The following is a 21,808-nucleotide window of genomic DNA, read 5'->3' as shown; positions in this document are numbered from 1 at the left end:
ACATTTATTCGGGTTGTTATAAATATTAATCAAAATAATATCGACCTTAGCGGCCAACCGAATTGAAAGTACCTGGTAACAACTTCCCTGGTTAACAACCTTAATTTTCTCAGCACCCAAAAGGTTAGAAATGAATATACAAAGCCCCCCACTATTCCTCCCGCGTTTAGATGGAAGAGCAGCAACATGAAAAGTACTAAACCCGTTTAAATGAACAGGCTCAGTAGTCCAAGTTTCTTGGAAACACAGTATGTATGTATAGGCATTTATATAGCGCACTACTTACCCGGAGGGTCCCAAGGCGCTTCGACCGCTGCGAAACCCTTCCTGGCTTCCCTGAGAGATGGTCCCTTAATGGGTATCTCCAGGGTGAGACCAGGCATCCCCGGCGGTCTGGTGGGGCCGTTAGTGAAGATGAGGCAAGCTAATGCCCAGAGTTGCCGAGTGTGATCGCTGATCAGAGTGGGCACCGAGGCGAGAGAATTATCGAGTCCGCTGACCCTGGTCCAGAAACCTGCCGCGCCGGGATTCAAACCCTGGTCCCGGGCCTTCCTCTGCTCTCGGGTCTGCCGCCTCTAACCAGTGAGCCACACTACTTCACTGACCAAATGCACTAACAAAATCAATCCAAGAGGGATCCGTGGCCCTATCCTTAATGCCTGCAATGTTCCAAAATAAAAAGCTATAATTGGGAACTGTTAAACTGTTGCAACGTGCAGTGGGGAGCTCCGAGGACTGCCTAACTGCCCCTGCAGCGGGTGCTTCCACATTTACAAGACTTGGGTTACAGATATTAACGTCTAAGCCGGTGACATGAGGTTCGGGAATAGCAAGGTCCGATTCACCGATAAGTGCTAAATCTGGTTCCTCGCATATCCCTGAAGCAGTCTCTGTGATCATTCCATAGCGTTGGCCAACTAGAATATCTGGACTATGCAATTAGAAGTGTCCAGAAGTAACAACCTTTCTAGTGGAAACTATGTAACCGCAGGTTCCTCATGCTTTCCAACTTCTCCGTTGTCTGGAGTTGTCACTTTAAACCATCTAAAACATCTGCACACTGGTTCTAACAATTGTCAATGCTTTGCTTCTGAGGGTTCGGAAAGAGAACAATAAGAAACTGACATCAGCATGTAGGGGTGGCACTTACATGTGGCTCCACTCTAGGGCGGTACAGGGCTAACACGAAGCCTCGTGGCACTCCATAGAGGCACACTGGAGCATTGCTGGCAAAGAGTGGCTGGATCCAGTCTGGCGCCTGATGGGGGTATTCTAAGATGAGGAATCTTTGGTTAGGTAGAGTATTACCTAGAAAAAGTGTTACCAAAAATAAGTAACTTGTTCTGCTGGTCTAACATTACAGATGCATTGTAGGCTACTGGCTGGATATATAGTGTCACATATTAAATATTCTTTTTAGTGAGGAGCATTTCTATGTCCAGAACGTGAATGAAGTGTAAAAGAGTAAAAACGGGTTCTTATGTAGCGAATCCAAGATTGTCCTGGAACAATGTCCACTTATTTATTAAGGACTGAACAGGAGGTCATCTGAGGCCTGAAGGCCAATGTTTTAAAAATAGCAATTATACACTGCACAAGTGTCTGTGCAACACTAGCAACATGTTCTTGCATATTAAAGAAGTAGGCTCCATAGGTTTGACACAACCAGAGGCAGTGGTGTTCACCTAAAGCATAATTCCCCACAATGGAAAGGCTAGGCTTACGTTCCACCTATTTTACTTTGAAAAGGAGTAATTGGGGACAAACTTGTTGGGGAAGGAGGGGTAAAAAATATTTTCTGTACTTCTTTATTTGAAAAAAAGTGGTATTCTCACAAAGTACTTTACTTGCTGTAGCACTGATATGCAATTGTTCATATTTGAGCTATAGGGTGACCATAAGAATGAACTCACATTTGTGAGGAGTATAAAATATTACCAGTTCTCATTTCCGGGATCAAGCCAGCCATGAAAGGGTTCATAAAATGTCCAGTGTTTGTAGCTGCAGTTCAAAGCCTAGAATCAATCCTCGCATATACATATCCTAATATGATCAGAAACATCCACAGCACATCTTCAAGGATTGTGGTCATCATCTGGTTTTAAGAGTGAGCTCAAGACCAATCCAAATTCCAATCAAACTAAAAACTTCTATATTGTAGGGTATTCATTGAGGGTTATAAATATTAGTATAATCCCCAGCTCCATGTGGGGAGCCCGGAAAACTTTATTTCAAATATATATACATGAATAAAGAGGGTGAAAAATCTGACGTGCATATGTATCAGATCACCCACAAAAACATATCAAATGCAAGATTTTCAGAATTGTTGACAGTTTATTATAGAAAATATCCTTTCTTATAATTGCGTTGTAGTAACTACTTTGCCAACTTCTACCTAACATGTCTAAGTAATGTTAATAAGAGCAGCCTAACAGGTTTACCTTGTAAGAGTTAAAAAAATAAACCACCCTCTCATTATGGTTCCCTGGCTTACTACCCATGAATTCTTGCACTGGTGGTTACTTCTTTTCGAAAGGCTCATGTGAGTGGGATACTCTAACCCCATGTTACTTTCATATGTCTTTTTCACTTTGGAAGCTGTTAGACTTGGCATCTTTTGGCAGGTTTCCCCTGAGTTTTTTCTTTCTGATCTCCAAGTTTTGTCTCTGGTTTTGCTGGCTTAGTGTCTCTACGCACTTTCTCACTGCTGATCAGTGTTAAAGTGCAAGTGCTTCTGTTGAAAAGTATGTTATGGATTGGTGTTTCCATGATTGGCATATTTGATTTATGTGTCAGTCCCTAGTAAAGTGCACTGAGTGTGCCAGGACCTGTAAATCAAATGCTGTTAGTGGGCTGCAGCACTGGATTGTGCCACCCACATGAACAGCCTGTACATTTTACTCTGGCCTGCCATTGCAGAGCCTGTGTGCAGTCTGGTATTGCCATGTCGACTTGGCAAGTGTACCCACTTGCCAGGCCTTAACCTTCCCTTTTCGTACATGTTAGTCACGCCTAAGGTAGGCCCAAGGTACCCCTGTGGGCAGGGTGCAGTGTATGTTAAAGGTAGGACATGCCCTGGTGTGTGTGGCATGTCCTGATAGTGAAAACCGAAATTGGCAGTAATTCAGTATCACAAGGCTACCTGTTCCCACAGGGCAGAATGCTGAATTTGTTTATAATATCTCATAAATATAACTGGCACTGGGAACTAGGTAAAGAAATGAAGTTTAGTATACCTGGACTTAGCATCTAAAGATGCATCGTTTAGTGAAGGTGATTTTTACATTCTGTTAAAAAGTAGGTATTTTCTTGCACACCCATGCAGTACGCCTCTGCTGGGTTTGTGGATTGACTGTCTGGGTTTTGGGTGACAGGGGCTAGGGAGGAGCAGTGGTTCCAGATAGTCTAGATGGGTCAGGAAAGGGCTGAATCGACTGGGGCTGCATTTAGAGTAGGGGGAGGAGATTTCCTTTCACCTGAACTGGCCGGGTATGCCTTGAGGTTCCGTGACGATCGTAAGTGGTGTTTTTGACTCGTACGAATATGGTCGAGTCTGATATCTATGAACCGCAAATGACGAGTCTAGTGGGTGTACGCAGTTTTGCTGTGCTAACCTAAACCGTTCGTCTGTTTCGTGGGTTTCTATATCTGTACCCACGGGTTCCATCTTAGATACGGCATCCATTTTGTCTCTTGCCCTCAAGTAGCCAGCGAACGGACGCTGTCCGCTTCGCGACCCTGGATTCCCAAGACTTTTGCGGAAGACACGTTTCCTTTGAAAGTGTCTTTATGATGAGGGGGATGATACTGTAAGGCAGATGGCCCCGCTCGAGGCTCATCTTGTCGTGCCGGTCTATTGTCTCAGCCGTGCATCTCATTAGGCGCGTCCCTTTGATGCTTGCAACTCGTGTTTCCCGATACCACCCCTTTTACACCCTTTCCGATCTCCCCACTGTTTCTGCCTTCCTTTGCACCTGTTTCTGTTCCTTCTTCGATCTGTTTACTGCCGAATGGAATGTACTAATGGTGGGAAGATGGGTTTTTACAGTTGGGAACCACCAAATGTTTCCGTACTTATGTTCCGGGCCCTGAATACATGAAGGCAACCCCTCCTGGCGTTTATTATGGGAACCAAGTTGTAAATCTTTGTGTACCATGTTAACCTATGAGAGAAATGTGTATAAAAGGAGCGACCCACTGTAGCAATTTGAAGCAGGCTCCGCGAACCTACATGCTATGTACTTCTCGTGACTTCTGTGTTCCCTGCAGTAATAAACCTCGAATCTTTGACGCCGAAGGAAGTGTCCCGTGTCTCTGTCATTTGTACGCCGGAACAGGTTACCCACGAAGGTTTCAGGTGTTGTCCCCTGGCACCGCTGGGTCTTAAGAAAACCCAGTCCTTCAGTTGGCGCCCAACGTGGGGCTGCATCAGTGGTACCGGTCCAAGCCCGACGATCGTGAGGAACTTCGTGTGAAATCTCCAAGGGAAGGTGCACCCCGCTTCATCGATCCTGTTGTCGAAACAAGTGGCCCGACGACTTTTCCCGCGAAGATTCCCGCCTCCTGACGGCTGCGACGGACTGCTGCCCTGACTGTAGACCTGTTTTGGCGCCTGGCGTAGACCTTGGTACAGCGAGACGATTGACGGGCCTTCCTGGTGACGCCATCGATCTTTGAGTTAAGTATTTGTGGGTCGCTCCCAGAGTCCTTAGTTGTGGGTGCTTAGTTGTTGCATGGTTCCATTGCATTTGTGGTTCTTAGTACTTGGTTCTTTGTTGTGATATTTGACGTCTGCAGTCGCCAAAAACCGAGGGTTTTTGCTCTTTGCTGGGACTTGGTAAATCCCGTAACCCTTGAAGTTTGTGAAACTCGGCTAGTGTGCAAGATGCCTGGTCGTAGTACTTTGTTCAGTTGTTTTGGTCGTTGTGGTGCGGATTCCCGACTGGAGGACTCGTGTCCGATACCTCCGGTTGGAACTCCAACTTATGAATTATATAGCAAGCATGGGTTGGGTCCGATTACCTTTAATAAATATTGGATTTGTTATACCAAAAAAGACGGTGTCCTTAGTTGGCCACCTCATGGTAGTTTCGAGACACCGATCTTAGATAACCTCGAGGCTAAATTGTTTAAGAAAAAGTCAAGGCCGGCCATGTTTGATGCCTTTCGGTTGTGGCGGAAAGAAGCCAAACAGAAAGAAATCAGACAGACAAAACGCAATCAGAGAGATGGAGTTGCTACTATAGTGAAGAAAGCAGAACAGTTTCAGCGAGATAAGGAGGAAAAGGAAAAGGAAGTTTTCGATAGGCTTCAACGTATGTCTATAGATAAATGTTACCCCGCTTTGCCAACGGAGTCGGATAAGAAGGAGGAATTAGTTGAGGATCCTTTGATGTCCTATCTTCTGAAGTCACCACCTCCGTACGCACAGGGTACCGCAGCTCCTGTGGTTCCCCCTGTACCTGCTCCTGTGCCCGTTCCCCAACCTGTTCCTCAACCTGTACCCGTTCTTCCGATTGTTCCTGCTCCCTTGCCTACTGCTGTTCCTACTGCTCCACCGCTTGTACTTCCTCATACTCCTGCTCCCGCTGCTGCTCCTGTTCTACTTACTCCTGTTGTTTCATCTGCTTCTAACTCTTCTCTTGTTAATCCTCTATGTTATACTTCTCCATCTACCCCACGTCGTACCCCCTCTGTTGCTGCTAATTTCTTTAATTCTCTTGGACCTATTCTTGAGTCCGCTGGTTCGGACAGTCCCCAAAGACGTAGTCAGCTTCCCGGTAATCGGGAACGTGCTGCATTGTATAATATGGCGATGGCTTGGATGAGATACCCTCTTAGAAATCCACCACGTGTGGTGCTTGACACGTTCTGTCAATTCAATATACCGACACAAAGATACGTTTTCGAAGAAATGTGTAAAGTTTTACGTGACCACATATCGGCAGATGCATCGGACGATGTATTGACTGCGTTGACTAATCTGCAGCTTCAGTTTTCGAGCGGAATGATAGTCGATTCAAATGTTCGACGCGCTGTTGAGCAGTTATTATCTTTTCGTCCTTCTATAATGCCGAGGGCATTGTTTGTAGAAGACATTGAGGGACCACTAGAAGCACCTGGTCAGTTTCCCATGCGTGAAGTTCCACCAGTGTGGATGCCGGGTAACCCTGGTGCTGCTCCACCGATCTTGCCACACTTCCAGAGAGTGTGGATACATCTCCCGTGGAAACGGTCTGAAGTTCTGCAGGTGAAGCAATCTTTGCCTGACCCTCGCAAAAATCCCGCCGGATATTATAAAGAATTATCGCAGCTCGTAGACGCTACGATAATGAATCTTGCCGATATTGATATGCTGTTTGGCAATGTCGTACCGCAACCGGTATGGACAAAGATTCGTCAAGAAAACCATGCGGCAGAATTAGGTGATGATTGGGCTGCTCTTGTAGCAGCAGATACACGACAAGTTGGTGGGGCTAAACCTGAACAGCTCATTACGGCTTTGCCTCAGAGAATTATCGCTCTGATGAAAACGCTTATGCCAGCTATGAAGGTAAATTGGGACAAGTTGTCCGCTTGCAAACAGAAGAAAGGCGAGAGTGTCTCTGATTTCTTTACGAGATTTGAGGAGGCATTCATAGATCATAGTGGTCAGGATATGGGTACCGAAGGTGGTCAGAGGTTGTTTGTGGACAAATTTGTTTCTAACTTATTGCCTGACTTAAGCAACAAATTGCGGAATTCTGAAAGTGCGTGGGCTGTCTCTACGTCTGCTCAAATATTGGCTACGGCACAGTATTGTGGGAATAGGGAGAAAGAGGAGAATGATTGTGCTGACAAGAAGACGAAAGAGCTCAAAACTAAAGTGTTGTTGCAACAGGCGTATCCTCCGCGTTCGAATCAGAATGATTCGCAACAACGTAATCGATCGCAGTCTCAGCCAAATAGGTCACAATCTCGAAATGATTCCTCTTCGCAGAGATCTTCGTTAGGGTACAATCAGTGTGCCTATTGTAGACAGGAGGGTCATTTGAAATTCGATTGTCCAGTCCTCAATGAGCGTAATAGTGGTAATTCGTCTAGAGGAGGTCATGGTGGTTCTCAACAAACATCACGTGGTAGAAGTCGCGGTGCTCAGAACGATCGTTCCACTAACACCTCGGACTCCAATAATTGTTTTGATCAACATGGATCGTCACAAGGGCAATCTGCTCAGTACAATGTGGATGATTATTACGTCGATCAGGATGCTGACGACGGTAATTACTAGGACAGCCATAGACAAGGAGAGGGAGTAGTATCAGTTCCGGTTGATCAGAGAGGGCCTTACGTCGCAGTTGCCACCTCGGGCGTCGTTGAGCCTTTTCTGTTGGACACTGGTGCGGCGAAAAGTTCCATAATGCATTCGAAACTCCCTGGCACACCTTTGTCTGGCTTAACAAATGTTTCCGTTGGATTCTCTGGCGCCCCTGTTAGCAATCCAGTTTCGTGCCCTTTGCCTCTTACCATTGGGCCACGTGAACTAAAAGCTCCGTTGATTTTGACCACTGGGTATGGTGAAAATCTTTTGGGTCTGGATTTGCTAAAACGTCTGTATGCGACTTTGTATTGTTCTCCTGCGGGAGTAAAGCTTACGTTGGGTGAGAGAGTTGTCTCTCCAATGTATTTGTCTCTCGATAAGCTTCCACCGGAATTGAGTTCTCTTCCTACATCTTTGTGGGCAACGGGTCCCAATGACGTGGGCCTGCTTGACATCTCCCCTTATGTTGTTCACCTGAAATCTAATGTGCGATTGCCACGTATTCCCCAGTATCGTATCTCTCTTGATGGTGAACGAGCATTGTTAGCGATTATCTATGACCTGATTGAGAAAGACGTCATCGAGGAGACACGGGGAAACGTGTGCAACAGTCCTGTGTTGCCCATTCTAAAACGTACTGATCCTTCGAAACCGCCTGTTTATCGTTTTGTTATCGATTTACGGGAGGTAAATAAAATTGTGATTCCTCAGTTCCCTGTTGTGCCTGACATCACGGCGCTACTGACTCTGATTCCAGCCTCAGCATCTTGGTTTTCAGTGATCGATCTGAAGAATGCGTTCTTCAGCATCCCGATTGCTGAGGAAAGCAGAGACCTTTTCGGTTTCTCTCTTGGTGGTCGCAGCTTCCGGTTTAAACGTGCTCCTCAGGGCTACTGTGAAAGTCCATTGATATACAGTCAAGCCTTGAAGGGCCAGCTGGATGCGTTTGTGTTGCCGGCTGGTGCAGCCTTGATCCAATACGTTGACGACTTATTGGTGGCTGCAGATACTCAGGACATTTGCAAAATTGCTACGGTATCATTGTTGCAACATCTCTGTGACTTACATCACAAGGTGTCTCCTTCTAAACTTCAATATTGTTGTCAAGAAGTAACCTATCTAGGTCACTTATTGTCAAAACAGGAAAGAAGGTTGACCCCAGAGAGAATTGCAGCGATTGCTCGAATGACTGTGCCAACAACTCAGAGAGATGTGCGTGCCTTTTTAGGTATCACGTCATACTGCAGGCAGTGGATCCCAAATTTTTCATTGCTCGCGAAACCATTGGTGGCTCTTACGTGCAAGGATGTTCCAACTCCTTTACCATGGACGGAAGAATGTCAGAAAAGTTTTTCTGAATTGCGTGACGCGTTGTGTTCGGCTTCTGTGTTAGGTACCCCTGATTACAGCAAGCCGTTTACACTATACGTGCACGAGAGAGAAGGTTGTGCGTTGAGTGTTTTGACGCAACCTTTTGGTGGTAAGCAGCGTCCATGCGCATATTTTTCCTCGACCATGGACCCGGTAGCTAGAGCATTGCCGAGTTGTTTGAGAGCAACTGCGGCAGCTGCGGTGTCCATCCGACAATCAGCAGGATTGGTCATGGATAATATGCTTACGGTGATGGTTCCGCATGCAGTTGACACTCTCTTAAATCGTACGAAAACTCAGCACTTGACGAGCGCAAGGTTGTCTGGGTATGAGTTGACGCTTTTGGCAAGTCATATTCAGATAAGACGTTGTAATGTCCTGAACCCGGCGACTTTGTTGCCCATTAGCATGGAGTCAGACGAAGTAACCCCTCATGACTGCTACTTGCGGACTGAGGAGGAAACAAAAGGTCGTGTGGACCTTAAAAACACTCCTTTGGAAGATCCCGATGGGACCTTGTATGTGGAAGGTTCGTGTTTTAAATTACCGAATGGTGATGTGACGACTGCGTATGCTGTGGTAACGTTGAATACTGTTGTGGAAGCTGCGAGATTGAATCAGAACTCTGCCCAAGCTGCAGAACTGATCGCTTTGACTAGAGCGTGTGTGTTGTTGAAAGGGAAACGGGTGAATGTGTTTACGGACAGCCAATACGCTTTTGGCGTCGCCCATAGTTTTGGACGATTGTGGAGAGAGAGAGGTTTTATGACATCGCATGGCACTAAGATTCAACATGGACAACTTGTGAATGATCTTCTGGATGCACTTACGTTACCTAAGCAGGTGGCGATTGTTAAATGTAGTGCGCATCGTAAGGTGACGGATGATGTTGGTCGTGGTAATGCGTTTGCAGATGAGACTGCTAAGGAGACTGCCCGGAACCTTAGCACTAGAATGTATGTGACGAGTTCGGTTAGGTGGCCTACAGAGACTAGTATGTGCGAGGATACCATCGAGAGTGTGAGAACGATACAGAACGAGGCCACTGAGACTGAAAAGACGAAGTGGAAAGAGAGTACGGGAAAGTTGGATGCGAATGGTTGTTGGATTGATTTGTCAGAGCATAAGAGATGGATGTTGCCAGACGCGTATGTGCTAGCTGTTGTGACGATGGCACATGGGTTAGCACATATCAGTGCGAAAGGTATTTGTAAGTTGTTGTCCCCTGTGTGGAAGAATGATGGTATCACTAAATGTGCTGAGAGATTGGTGAAGAATTGCATGATATGTATGATGTACAACCCTGGTAAAGGAACACCTACACCTCCTGGCCATTTTGCTCCCCCTTCATATCCCTTTGAAGTGATTCAGTTAGATTTCATCCATATGGAGCGATGCAATAACCTGAAATACGTTTTAGTTGTGGTTTGCGCATTCTCCCGATGGATCGAAGCCTACCCTCTCAAAGACAATACAGCTCTGTCCACTGCGAAAATCCTACTGAAGGAATACTTTCCTCGGTATGGAATGCCACGGATTGTATGGTCTGATAACGGAAGTGAGTTTGTAGGGAGTGTGATGAAGAGTGTGTGTAAGGGCCTTGGAATTACTCAGAAATTCCATAGCGCCAATCATCCCCAGTCAGCAGGTTTGGTTGAAGGGTATAATGGCACCCTTAAACTCAAACTAGCCAAGATTCAGGCTACAACTGGTCTTTCGTGGCCTGACGCTTTGCCTCTAGCTCTGTTGTCAACAAGGGCGACTGTACACTCCCGAGTAGGGCTCAGTCCCTATGAAATAGTGTTCGGCCGTCCTGCGAATGTTTGGGGGGTCCCTAGACCGAGTGTGTTTTCTGATCTTGAGTATCCAATGTTGATCGATTATCTTCATGATCTGACTGCTAAACTGAGGTTAATTCACCAACAGGTCTTTGAAGCACTGCCGACGCAGACAGAGGGTCCAGGCCACCAGCTCCAGCCCGGAGACTGGGTGGTGACGAGGAATTTCGGAAGAAAAAGAAGCCTCGTTTTACTGGACCCTTCCAGGTCCTCCTTGCCACGAGAACTGCTGTCCGTTTGGAGGGCCGGAAGAACTGGGTGCATGCCACCCACACCAAAAAGGTACCTATACCTTTACCGGCGGACTCGTGGGTGAGGAAAGGCATTGCTTCATCTGAAACGGAGAAATTGCAGACCTTCGTACCTTTTAGCGACGCCGAACCTGTCGGAGAATCCTCAGTGCAGCAGAACGACATTGTTGAACATTTGTCACCCCAAAGCTCAAGATCTGAAAACTTGACTGATCAGCAGAACTCTGTTCCTTCATCGGATCCATTGTTTGACGAACAGACACGTCCTGGAAAGAGCCGATACTTTTTGCGATCTAACACCAAGGACTAATAAAATTTGCTCTTATTCCTCGACATTTACGTTACCCCATTGACACGATCAGTCTAAAACACTCGTATAACTATGATTTTGTAAATATTGAGTTTTTTCCACATCTGTGTTTTTGCTTCCACAGCTGAAAGACTTTTGTGCATATTTGTGAATAAAGATACCTTGCATCCAGGTGTACCGTAGGGCCGCGCGTGTACTTCCTTCTGGTTAGTAGGTCTTGACACTAGGTCAAAGGCCGTCGGTTCCTGGGAACTCCTAGGGATTGACTACTGCTACACAAAACGAAGTGCGTCAAGAAACGTTGCGGACGGTTTTAGAGGATGGCATTTTCGAAACTTGTGGACTTGGAAAAAGCTCAGGCGCAAAGATTCAGACTGCAACAAATTACCCGTACCAAATGCTTTATGTTTCAGGTGTTCCTACTGTTTTTAACTGTTTCTTCATTATTGGTGGGTGGGGTGTATTACCTGATACTGACGTTTTTACCTTCTGCCATACCTACTCCTACTTCTGAACCTAAACTTACCACCACTGTTTCTCCTCATTCCTTTCACATCTTACCTCAACACGAGCAGGCTAGACGCGCAGAATTCAGAAATAATTCCTTCATTCAACTCCTTCATCAGCATCAGTTAGTGGTAAATACTACTAATTGTTGGGTGTGTGGGTTAATGCCACATACCACGGATAAGGGAATTCCATATCTGGTCCTTCCTTATAGTTCCCAGGGTTCAGCTCGAGCATTCCAAACTATGTTTCGAAGCGCACTAGATTCCTACCCCAATCGAGAGCCACGTCCTCCCCACTTTGGTCCTGGTCCGTATCACAAGCCTTTGGCCATAGCGATTGCGGACTTAGATAGGGATATCTACGAACCGTCGCTCATCCCAGAGGAAGAGGTGCGAGCCTATAGGGACCTGAGTGAGGCTGAGTATAGTGCGTTCGTGGGTGAAAGGCAGCTCAGAAGCTCGCCTCCGATATGGATCGTACCCCACCTTGGTAATTTCTGTCTACTAGGTCGTGGCCGAAGATCGAGAGCTCGTCTTGGAGAGAGCGCTTGCTCCGAGACTTATATCCTACCGATGCTCTCTTCCCCTGTGTTTCTGGCTGCCAAGGGTACATACTTCGTCTGTCATGATCGTGCGTATACGTGGTTGCCCACTGACTTTGTGGGCTCATGTTACATCGCAAATCTGTTGCCTCCGACGTTTACTGTTGATGCAGATTATCACAAGACTAGAATTGTGAGGGGCGTGATTAGCGAAGAGGACACTGCCGGTCAAGAGGCAGGAGACTTTTTCAAGGGTTTCTTTCCGTTTTGGGGGCCTATGGTCAATAGTAGGAACCTGAGACAGTTGACTCGAGTAGTGGAATCGACAGCTAATATCACTGCCAGTGCCCTTGGTAATATCACCGCAGAACTTCAGGCAGGTAGGCTCATGACGTTACAAAACCGTATGGTTTTAGACGTTGTTTTAGCAGATCGAGGTGGAGTATGTAAGGTGATCCATTCGAGCTGCTGTATTTTCATTCCAGATAACGCTCCAACTGTTTATCAAGCCATTTCAAAGTTGTATAAAATCTCTGAGTCCGTACACGTGGACGTAGGGGATTGGACGCTACTTGGGTGGTTTTGGGGCCTAATGTCGACTTGGGGTTGGAAGATTCTGATGATCATCGGTGTTGTCGTAGCGTTTCTGTTCACGTGTTGCCTTTGTGTGCAGTGTGGTCCTGCCTTATGTGGCCTCTGTGCTACGACGTGTATAAGACAGCCGCCTGTTACCAAGGGAGCTCAGATGGATAGAATTATGCTACAGCAACATCTAGATGGTCTGATGAATATAGAATATGATTTTGACTAGTGCTTGCCTACATGAGGGCAAAAGGAGCGTCTGAGGTTCCGTGACGATCGTAAGTGGTGTTTTTGACTCGTACGAATATGGTCGAGTCTGGTATCTATGAACCGCAAATGACGAGTTTAGTGGGTGTACGCAGTTTCGCTGTGCTAACCTAAACCATTCGTCTGTTTCGTGGGTTTCTATATCTGTACCCACGGGTTCCATCTTAGATACGGCATCCATTTTGTCTCTTGCCCTCAATAGCCAGCGAACGGACGCTGTCCGCTTCGCGACCCTGGATTCCCAAGACTTTTGCGGAAGACACGTTTCCTTTGAAAGTGTCTTTATGATGAGGGGGATGATACTGTAAGGCAGATGGCCCCGCTCGAGGCTCATCTTGTGGTGCCGGTCTATTGTCTCAGCCGTGCATCTCATTAGGTGCGTCCCTTTGATGCTTGCAACTCGTGTTTCCCGATACCACCCCTTTTACACCCTTTCCGATCTCCCCACTGTTTCTGCCTTCCTTTGCACCTGTTTCTGTTCCTTCTTCGATCTGTTTACTGCCGAATGGAATGTACTAATGGTGGGAAGATGGGTTTTTACAGTTGGGAACCACCAAATGTTTCCGTACTTATGTTCCGGGCCCTGAATACATGAAGGCAACCCCTCCTGGCGTTTATTATGGGAACCAAGTTGTAAACCTTTGTGTACCATGTTAACCTATGAGAGAAATGTGTATAAAAGGAGCGACCCACAGTAGCAATTTGAAGCAGGCTCCGCGAACCTACATGCTATGTACTTCTCGTGACTTCTGTGTTCCCTGCAGTAATAAACCTCGAATCTTTGACGCCGAAGGAAGTGTCCCGTGTCTCTGTCATTTGTACGCCGGAACAGGTTACCCACGAAGGTTTCAGGTGTTGTCCCCTGGCACCGCTGGGTCTTAAGAAAACCCAGTCCTTCAGCCTCTGATAATGCCGTCTCCATTCCTGCCAGAAAGCCACACCAGAGAGGGCAGAACTGGTTCTGGCTGTGCACAGACACTCTCTGCCTGAGAGGACAAAGGATTTTGGGCTATAAAAAGTGAGCCCAAACCCCTGAACTTTAGAACTCTATCGAATCAAGTAACCTGCCAAGAAGAAGAGCTGGAAGAGCTGCCAGGAGGAGTACTGCCCCTTTGCTGTGCTTTTGCTTTGTTGGGTTGGCCTGCAGTTGCTGCTTCTGCCTTGAGCAGTGAAAGGACTGAACTGAACTTTCTTTACTTGTGCTGAGTATCTCCATGGGCCTGAAATCGAGCTGGCCTCCTGTTCTGAAGTCTGAGGGACTGCAAAGACTCCACCAACCTCTGGGTACCGCTTCTGGAGCCGCTGTTTCAGTTGCCACAGAGAAGGGAACTGCAACCGACTCCATCACTGACTCCGTCGCTGGCTCTGTGTCCTGACAGCACTGCAGACGGCACTGTCCGCATCTTGCACTGCAAACCTGGTCTCACTGATGGTTACGACCGCCGCTACCGAGTCGCTACTTGCACCGTGACCTGTGGGCACAGCAGTCCTCACTGCCTCGCTTCACTTTGCTATCCTGGTCTCTCCGAAGCCTGCCCTGCAACCTGTCAGCACCGCACCGAGCACCGTCTCGCCCTGCACCGTAAGCCTTGGTCTCACTGGCGCCGTCTGGACGATCATCCCCAAGCTTCTACCTGCACCGCATCAAGAGGACACTGCGCCCTGCACTGCTTCCATTTTGCAACACAACCAAGATAGTTGCCACGACCGGCTCGCACCGCGTGTAAGCCGCAACGAGAAAGGTACTACTACCAAGTCCATTCACGCTTTTGCTGGGCCGTATCGACACAGTTGGCTGGAACTGTTAGACTCTGTTGTTTTCAGCATCAGGGTAGCCCCGGACAAATGTTTTTGAGGTATTTCTGCAGTTTAGAAGACATCTTTCAAAGTATCTATTTTCTCAAGTGCTGTATTGTGGATTCTTTATCGTTTTTGGTCTTGTTTTGAGTATATAAAAATATTGGATATTTTTCTGAACTGGTGTGGTTTCCTTTTGTAGTGCTTTCACTGTGTTACTGTTGGTTATGAACAAATGCTTTACACACTGCCTCTGGAGAGGAGCTCCAGGATTGGTGGGAGCAGTCTAACCCAGCACTCATTTTGAGGCTGGGGCCTTTCCCCCAGGTGTTTCACAGCCTGAAAGGGGCAGCAGTAGTCCTGCAATAGCAGGATTCAGCCCCGCTTCACACTCGCGGTGTACACAGCACAAGCTAGTGGCAAAATAAAATAGCATTATTATGCCATTTTATTTATGTATGTTTGTGTTCCTCTTCTCTTGTGGAGGAGCTGCCCCTGTCCCACTGGGGTTCAGGTAAAACGAAACGTGCCCCCTCTGTATCCAGAAATCACCAGTCTTTAGCAGTGTCATGGTGTGTTCAATAGGAAGTAGCCTGCAATGTTAAAAGTACAATTTTGAGTGGGTCCCGTCACCCAACAGTCTAGCACTCTTGTGGTGGGTAAATATGATGCCTTTGGTAGAGCCCCATAATTTACCAGAAGCCCTCCTAAAATATCTAGCCAGTCGCAATTATCGTATTTGCCACACCCTAGTCCTCCTATAGTTTCCCTATAGGAAGGTTTGCAATGGCACGCAGTTCTCCGAATGTGAAGAAGTTGAGATATATGAAAAATTTGCCTCGTACAAAATTTACCACCATTATATCATTAAATAAAAAAGGTTAGTATTCAGAGATGCTTATGCTTGCAGCCAGGGCTGTTTAAATATGAGAACATATAGAATAGAACAAAAAAAAAATGATTACCAGTAGGTAACTTTTTCTTACTAAAATGTCTGTTCTTTTGATGGTGCATAGATTATGAGTTACATCTTCTTACACTTTAGACTATAATGAAATTCAGGTTCACAGAATCCGAAGGAATAATGGGGTGAACATATACAGTGATAAAGTGGGTGGTTTTACTCGATCCAGGTGTTGATCCAAATTTGAATGCCAAGGCCTATCTACTACAAGCTGGGCAGTGTCTGGTGAGCAAATGTTCTTGCATCTGTTCTGAGTTCAGCTAAGTAAAGTGTGAGTGCCAATGTCCCTGCAGCTGCCCCCTTCTGTTTCTTACATGAAGGTGATGGTAGTAGACAGATCTGCAACTCTGTTGGTTGAATTCCTGAAATTTGAGCTTGGAGTATTTAACCTTTCCTCTACTCCTGAAGATCTTTTTTTATCAAGTTCCGGGACTTCTTGTATCCAAAGTAGCCTTGATCTGTGCCATGCCAAGTGCCATCTCCTTTCCTGAGATCTGCAGAGCTACACTTGGAATTTTAGTTGACATTCGTTTCATTTTAAGAAAGGATGTACTTGTAATGCCATAACCAGCTTTACTTCCCTCCCGAAAAAATGTGATACTTTAAACCATTACACCCGCTCCCTTTGAAAGATGACAAATGAATAGAAGAAGGGGATCACTAAAACAGCAAGTAACTGTCATTGTAGCATAAACATGCTTAAGACCCTTCAGAGCCAAGAGAAATGTTTTTAAAAGGTATCTGAGGTCTTAAGTGGAAATAGCAAACAAACATGTTTTCTTTCGAACCTGTGCCCTTCGCTGGCCCTGCTGAGGCTGGTCTTCCATATATCACTGGTTCACGAGGGTTTCTAGCTGTGGCGTGCAAAATGGAGTGATTAGGGATGTATTTTTTGTGGGGAAGTAAGCAACAAATGACAGTTGTCTTTATTCTTTCTACCTTAGTGCGGCACCCATTCTGAACTGCTGAAGAATAAGGGTCTGTATGCAGAGCTGATTCACCGGCAAGCAAAGGAGCACAAGTGAGGATCGGCAAAGAATGATCCAAGATTCCATGCACTTTAATACAAGGCACTTCCTCCATGGCACTTTGGCACTGAGACCTTACTGCATAGTAGCATATGAACTCGCCAATTGGCACTCTACCATTGAGTTCCAGGTGGCACTCCATGCCTGAGGACCAACCACAGTCAGCCCTGCAGCACAACGTCTGGAGAGCATGTGCCACATTGATCTGAGCTGCATAATCTTAGCACTGACATTAGTTAATGCAGTGTAATGTCCGTGGCCATCTTTTTTGATATTTTCTTTGTGGGACATGTGTCTGTTTCAGTGGATCAAGAGGGACTGTAGTTATCTTGTGCTCTGCTCTAATGCTGTGATCTTAAAAAATGCAGAATAAATGAACGGCAATGAATTCTGATACTTGACTAGTGATTTACTGTGCACCTTTATGTACTGTTGTTCTATGCCCAGTGTGTTTAAATTCCTACTCTCACTACCCACCCCCTTCTTAGGAACAGTGCTGCTTCTCCCGGAACCATTCAGAGCACCATGAGGTTCAGTGGGCGATTCCTACATTTGAGGGTTGTGTTGCATTCTATAGACAAGGGTTCAGCTCACCATGAAAGTGCACATGCAGGGAAAAGAATAAATGATTTACATTCAGTATGCACTTTTTGGTGGATACTCTATCTAAAAAGAGTCTTCACCATGGCAACCTTTCCAGGTACCAGCTTGGATCTGGAAACTCTTGCAGTCGCTTCTGCACACAGGCAGGTAGCACCATTGGGCTCTGTAGCATCTCCTGACATGACAGGTACCAACCCTGCATGTTGTCATCAGGTCATTTACTGCCCTCCACGTCTGCACCCTCAGACCTGCAGTATCGGTGACTTATTGGAAACATGGTGAATGCAAAATCTAACTTGGTACCTTACAACTACTTAAAGTCCACTCCACAGAATGGGGAGAAGTGCGGGCTTGAGTAATCTGTGGCTAGATAGAGTGTTCAACAGAAAGAGCAAATAAAAATAAGTTATTTTTCTGATCGATACTTCTTTACGGCACCTTCCTCACCTTAAGAATCCGTGCCCATGCAATGCCCCTTTGAAGGTGTGTATAAAGAGTGGACTTAATACCTGGAAGTCCTGCCCAACTGAGCGGAAAAATGACCCCCCATTAGACCCGAGAAAGTAACTAGTTGTGCCCCGTAAAAGCATGGATGGAAACCCATGTGGCTGTCTGGCATATGTGCAAATTGAGGACACCCTGAGCCAGGGCTGTAGCCACGAAATTTACCCTGGTGGAATGAGCCCTGATACCATCACAATGTTTTTTGTGGCCAAGATATAGCACAATCTGATGCAAAAAACAATCCATCACATTAAGGTCTGTTTTTGAACTTCCTTTCCTAAATTTGCAGCAATGAATACAATGAAAAGCTAGTCATCCCTGGTACTCTGCAAACGCATGGATCCAATCGGTGTAATCTCTCCCCATTTAGAGGGATGTTGCAGAGAGAAGAATGTATGAGCCTTGAGGGATTGCCCTGCAAGAGTGACACTACTTTCAGAAGAAAAGATATCCAAGTTCTATGTACCCGTTTGTCAGGAAGAAGGTAGTGTACAGAGGAAGGACTGACAATCATTGTAGATCACCAATGCAATTTGTAGAAGTGATTACAATGAGAAACTCAGTCTTCAGAGCTATTAATCTCAGAGTACAACTATGAAGAGGCTTAAAATGAGCGCACATTAAGAATGTCAGAACTACATTTAGTATGGTTCAATTAAGGGGCCGTGGGAAATGTTTGAAAGCCTTTTTTAAGAAAAGCACGATCAGCTCAACAAAGAAGGGCCAAAGGAGCAGACAAGTAACTTTTATTTGTACCCACAGCAAAGTCTGGCTGACCCATAGAAGACCAGAACAAAAGGGCATCAACACCTTAGCTGGTAGAGCTTGTTAGATTGTTCTTCTCCTGACACTAGGTGACAATCTCAATGCGTAGAGGAGCAGAAGGTTCAGTTGTAAGATCCTGCCCTGTTGTTGAGACAGCAAATCCCCCAGAAGAGGAAGCTGAAGAGGTGGTCAGATGCTGAGGGTCAGCAATTCTGAGTACCAGAGTCTCCTGGCTTAATCACAGGCGACCAGAGTCTGCGGTGCATGGTCCTTCCTGACTTTCTTCTGGCTCCAGTGAGATCAGCAGAAGAGACGAATATACATATAGTAGGCCTGCATCCCATCAAAGGTGGAACGTGTCCCCTAGAGATGCTCAAAGAGGAAACTCTAGAGCGCAAAAAGTTAAACATTGAGAGTTTTTGGAGGTAGCGACAAGATCTATCGGGTGAAAATACCCCAGTCCACCTCAGGGTCCGCACTCCACTTGCGACGTCCAAGAGGATGCCTGCTGATCTTGTCTGCCCTGATTATGAAGAACTCTCCAGGCAACTCACTGAGAGATTTGTGAAGGTCCGCCCAGAGCTTCATAGCCTCCAGACATAGGACACGAGACTTCACCATGCCCAGCTTGTGTTGTGTGCTTGTTGCACTACTATATGGAGGTCATGTTGTCTGTCAGCACCTGGATGGTCCTGCCTTCGAAGGAAGGAAGAAATGCCTTGAGGGGCAAGTGGCTGGCGAGCAGCTCTAAAACACTGATGTGATGGTGGTGCTTAATGGAAGACTGAGACCGCTGATGTCCAGGTGAGTGCCCCAGCCAAAAGTCGATGTATCCATCACCTCTGAGACCTCGAGAGCAGAAGGGAAAATGGCTTGCCACTCTCCTGGTTGGTAAACAACATGCTCCACTGAAGGTCCTGGTCCACCTCATTGGAGACCCAAATCCTACCCATAAAGCATCCCCAGTGCTAGGTCCACCGAAGCCAAAGATTTTATTGAAGGGCCGGCATGTGCCGCCTTGTCTGTTTCTCAAGCCTCCATCGTTCTGGTGACCAAAAGTACATGGAATAGCAACCCATGCCCCTCTAGCCTCGGGTACACTTTTGGCAAGCACCATCATCACATCTTGGGACAAATGAGCACGATCCACAGAAGTTTGGAGGGACATGAGAATGGTGCACAAAAGGGAGAGGGCAGAATCTTGTTGAACTTCGTCAAGGACTCATTGGTGCCATATGATAGAGTGACAGTGGGGTAGCTTACACTGGGTTCATACCCTACCGGCCCCAATGTGTTGGTGGAGGAGAAACTAAATGGGCTTGTGAGCAGCAGCTCCTGGTAACGGGTGTGAACGAGACTGCTTCTGCTGTTGGTGACTGCTTGGCCTAGCAGTGCCCCTGTCACTGGAGCCACAAAAGGGCTGAACTAGCTGAGCTGGATGTGAGGGCTGCCTCTGAAGGTAAGCTCATGCAGTTCCAGAAACTAACTAAGGCAGAGTGAAGCTTTCTGAGCTAGAGTATTTTGTCTAGAATCATGCTTTAATTTTGAATGTCAAAACCATTTAAAAAGACATAATGTACCAGAATACTATGAGACAAATGTATTCTATTCGAATGAATACATTTTCATACTCTCAGAGTGTCCTGGTACATTACGTCTCTTTCAATTTTTATAACATTCAATATTAATTCAAGGTTCTAAACACAATACCCTAGTTCAGGATTTGATTTGAAGCAGTGGGAAAGATACGAGTTGAATTTGCTCAGAGAGGACTATGTTACAAAGCTCTCTAAAAAAGGATGCTGAGTCAGGAACTTTGATCACCTGAGGCAGGTTGTGCCAGTTAGCAGTCTGGTAACGCACAGGCGGTGTCCAGCAAGGCTTGGATCAGGCTGCCATAATGGTCTCATACAAGGCCTTATTCAAAGGCATTATCAGCTGCGAAGCTGAGGGCCCCAATAGCAACATTTCTGTCAGATGTTTGGGCCTAGTTGCCCATTCAGGCATCTACACATTTATAACTCTGCAGCTCTTTGTACCACCCCTCCAAAAGAAGCATTCTCTCCCATGGAGGCTCCTAAGAGCAAATTAAGTTCCTTCTCTGGAGAACTGTCCAAGCCAGTGGCTTTTTGTAAATCAAGGTATAAGCCTGAATCAATGTAATTGGGGGTGGGGGGCATTTGGCAATGTCTTCCTTCTCAATATATTCTTTATTGTGGGGAAGATGCTCATGACCTTAAACTGCATTAGAGTAAGAGGCTTGATCCTTGATCCTCTTAAAATACAGTCTCTGGGCCACAAACTGAGGTTGAGCCGTGTTTGCTATTGGATGCACCCTAACCAGAGTTGGTTCCGGAGTCGGAGCAAAATGTGTTACCATCAACTCTGGAGGGGGTCAAGTGCCGGCAAATTAATAACCGATGGGGTCTGCAGCAAGGGAGTCGAGGCCAAGGGCCGGTGGCAGACTGTCATGATGTGGTGTTAGGTCACTCTAGAGAGGACCCACCGGCAGAAGCCTGACTAGAGGCTCCAGTAGATCTATGAGACCGGAAGGTATACCAGGGTGATTAGGAACCATCTTGAAGAGCTGCAGCATGGCCTCCTTAAAGGTCACAATTTGCTGTGGGGTTGAAGATGGCCCAGAAACTCAGCTCTGGGATCAGAATCAGGTCAAAGTCAAGCATTTAGAGTGGCAACTATTAGACCTCTGCCCGAAATAGGAGTTTCAAGTAAGAGACGAGAAGCATTTGGACCTTGTGTGCTTACTTTTCACCTTTTTTCTCGTTTTTCCCCTAGACTTGGAACAGAAGCGGGACCTGGAACAGCAACGCAAATTAGTGTAGGACCAACCTATTTTCTTATGCTCGATGACATACAGTTTAGCTTCTCACTGTGAGCGGTTTTGGACGCATCAGGGAGTATTTGTCGCACAAATTGGAATTTGGAGTCATGTTAGCTGGTGAGGCACCAAAGACAGATGTGTGCATTTGTGAGAGACTTCAGCATGTAGCACTCGCTGCGTGGTTTAAATCCTGCACACTTTCAGAAATGTTTGATTGGAATACTAAAGTAAAAGTTGGAACATCAAAGGAGTTAAGTCCCAGATCTGCCTTGTAGAGGTTAGGTGGAGTGTAATAAGAGGAACTGACATCAGGGTACAGAGCTTGCACCACC

The 21,808-nt window shown here is 46.3% G+C and overlaps 1 protein-coding gene across 1 annotated transcript in view; it reads left to right on the top strand.

Moving 5' to 3' along the window:
• The window catches only part of ABCB8 (ATP binding cassette subfamily B member 8), a 512,951-nt gene extending 495,801 nt beyond the window's left edge, over positions 1–17,150 (top strand). Inside the window, exon 16 of the mRNA XM_086940923.1 lies at positions 16,679–17,150. Coding sequence (XP_086797049.1) covers positions 16,679–16,759 — 81 coding nt within the window. The 3' untranslated portion in view covers positions 16,760–17,150. The remainder of the gene's footprint in view (positions 1–16,678) is intronic.
• The last annotated feature ends 4,658 nt before the right edge of the window (positions 17,151–21,808 follow it).

This window comes from Lissotriton vulgaris, chromosome 10, assembly GCF_964263255.1.
Source record: "Lissotriton vulgaris chromosome 10, aLisVul1.2, whole genome shotgun sequence".
Lineage (NCBI taxonomy): Eukaryota > Metazoa > Chordata > Amphibia > Caudata > Salamandridae > Lissotriton > Lissotriton vulgaris.
This window is presented reverse-complemented; position numbering and strand designations above follow the sequence as displayed.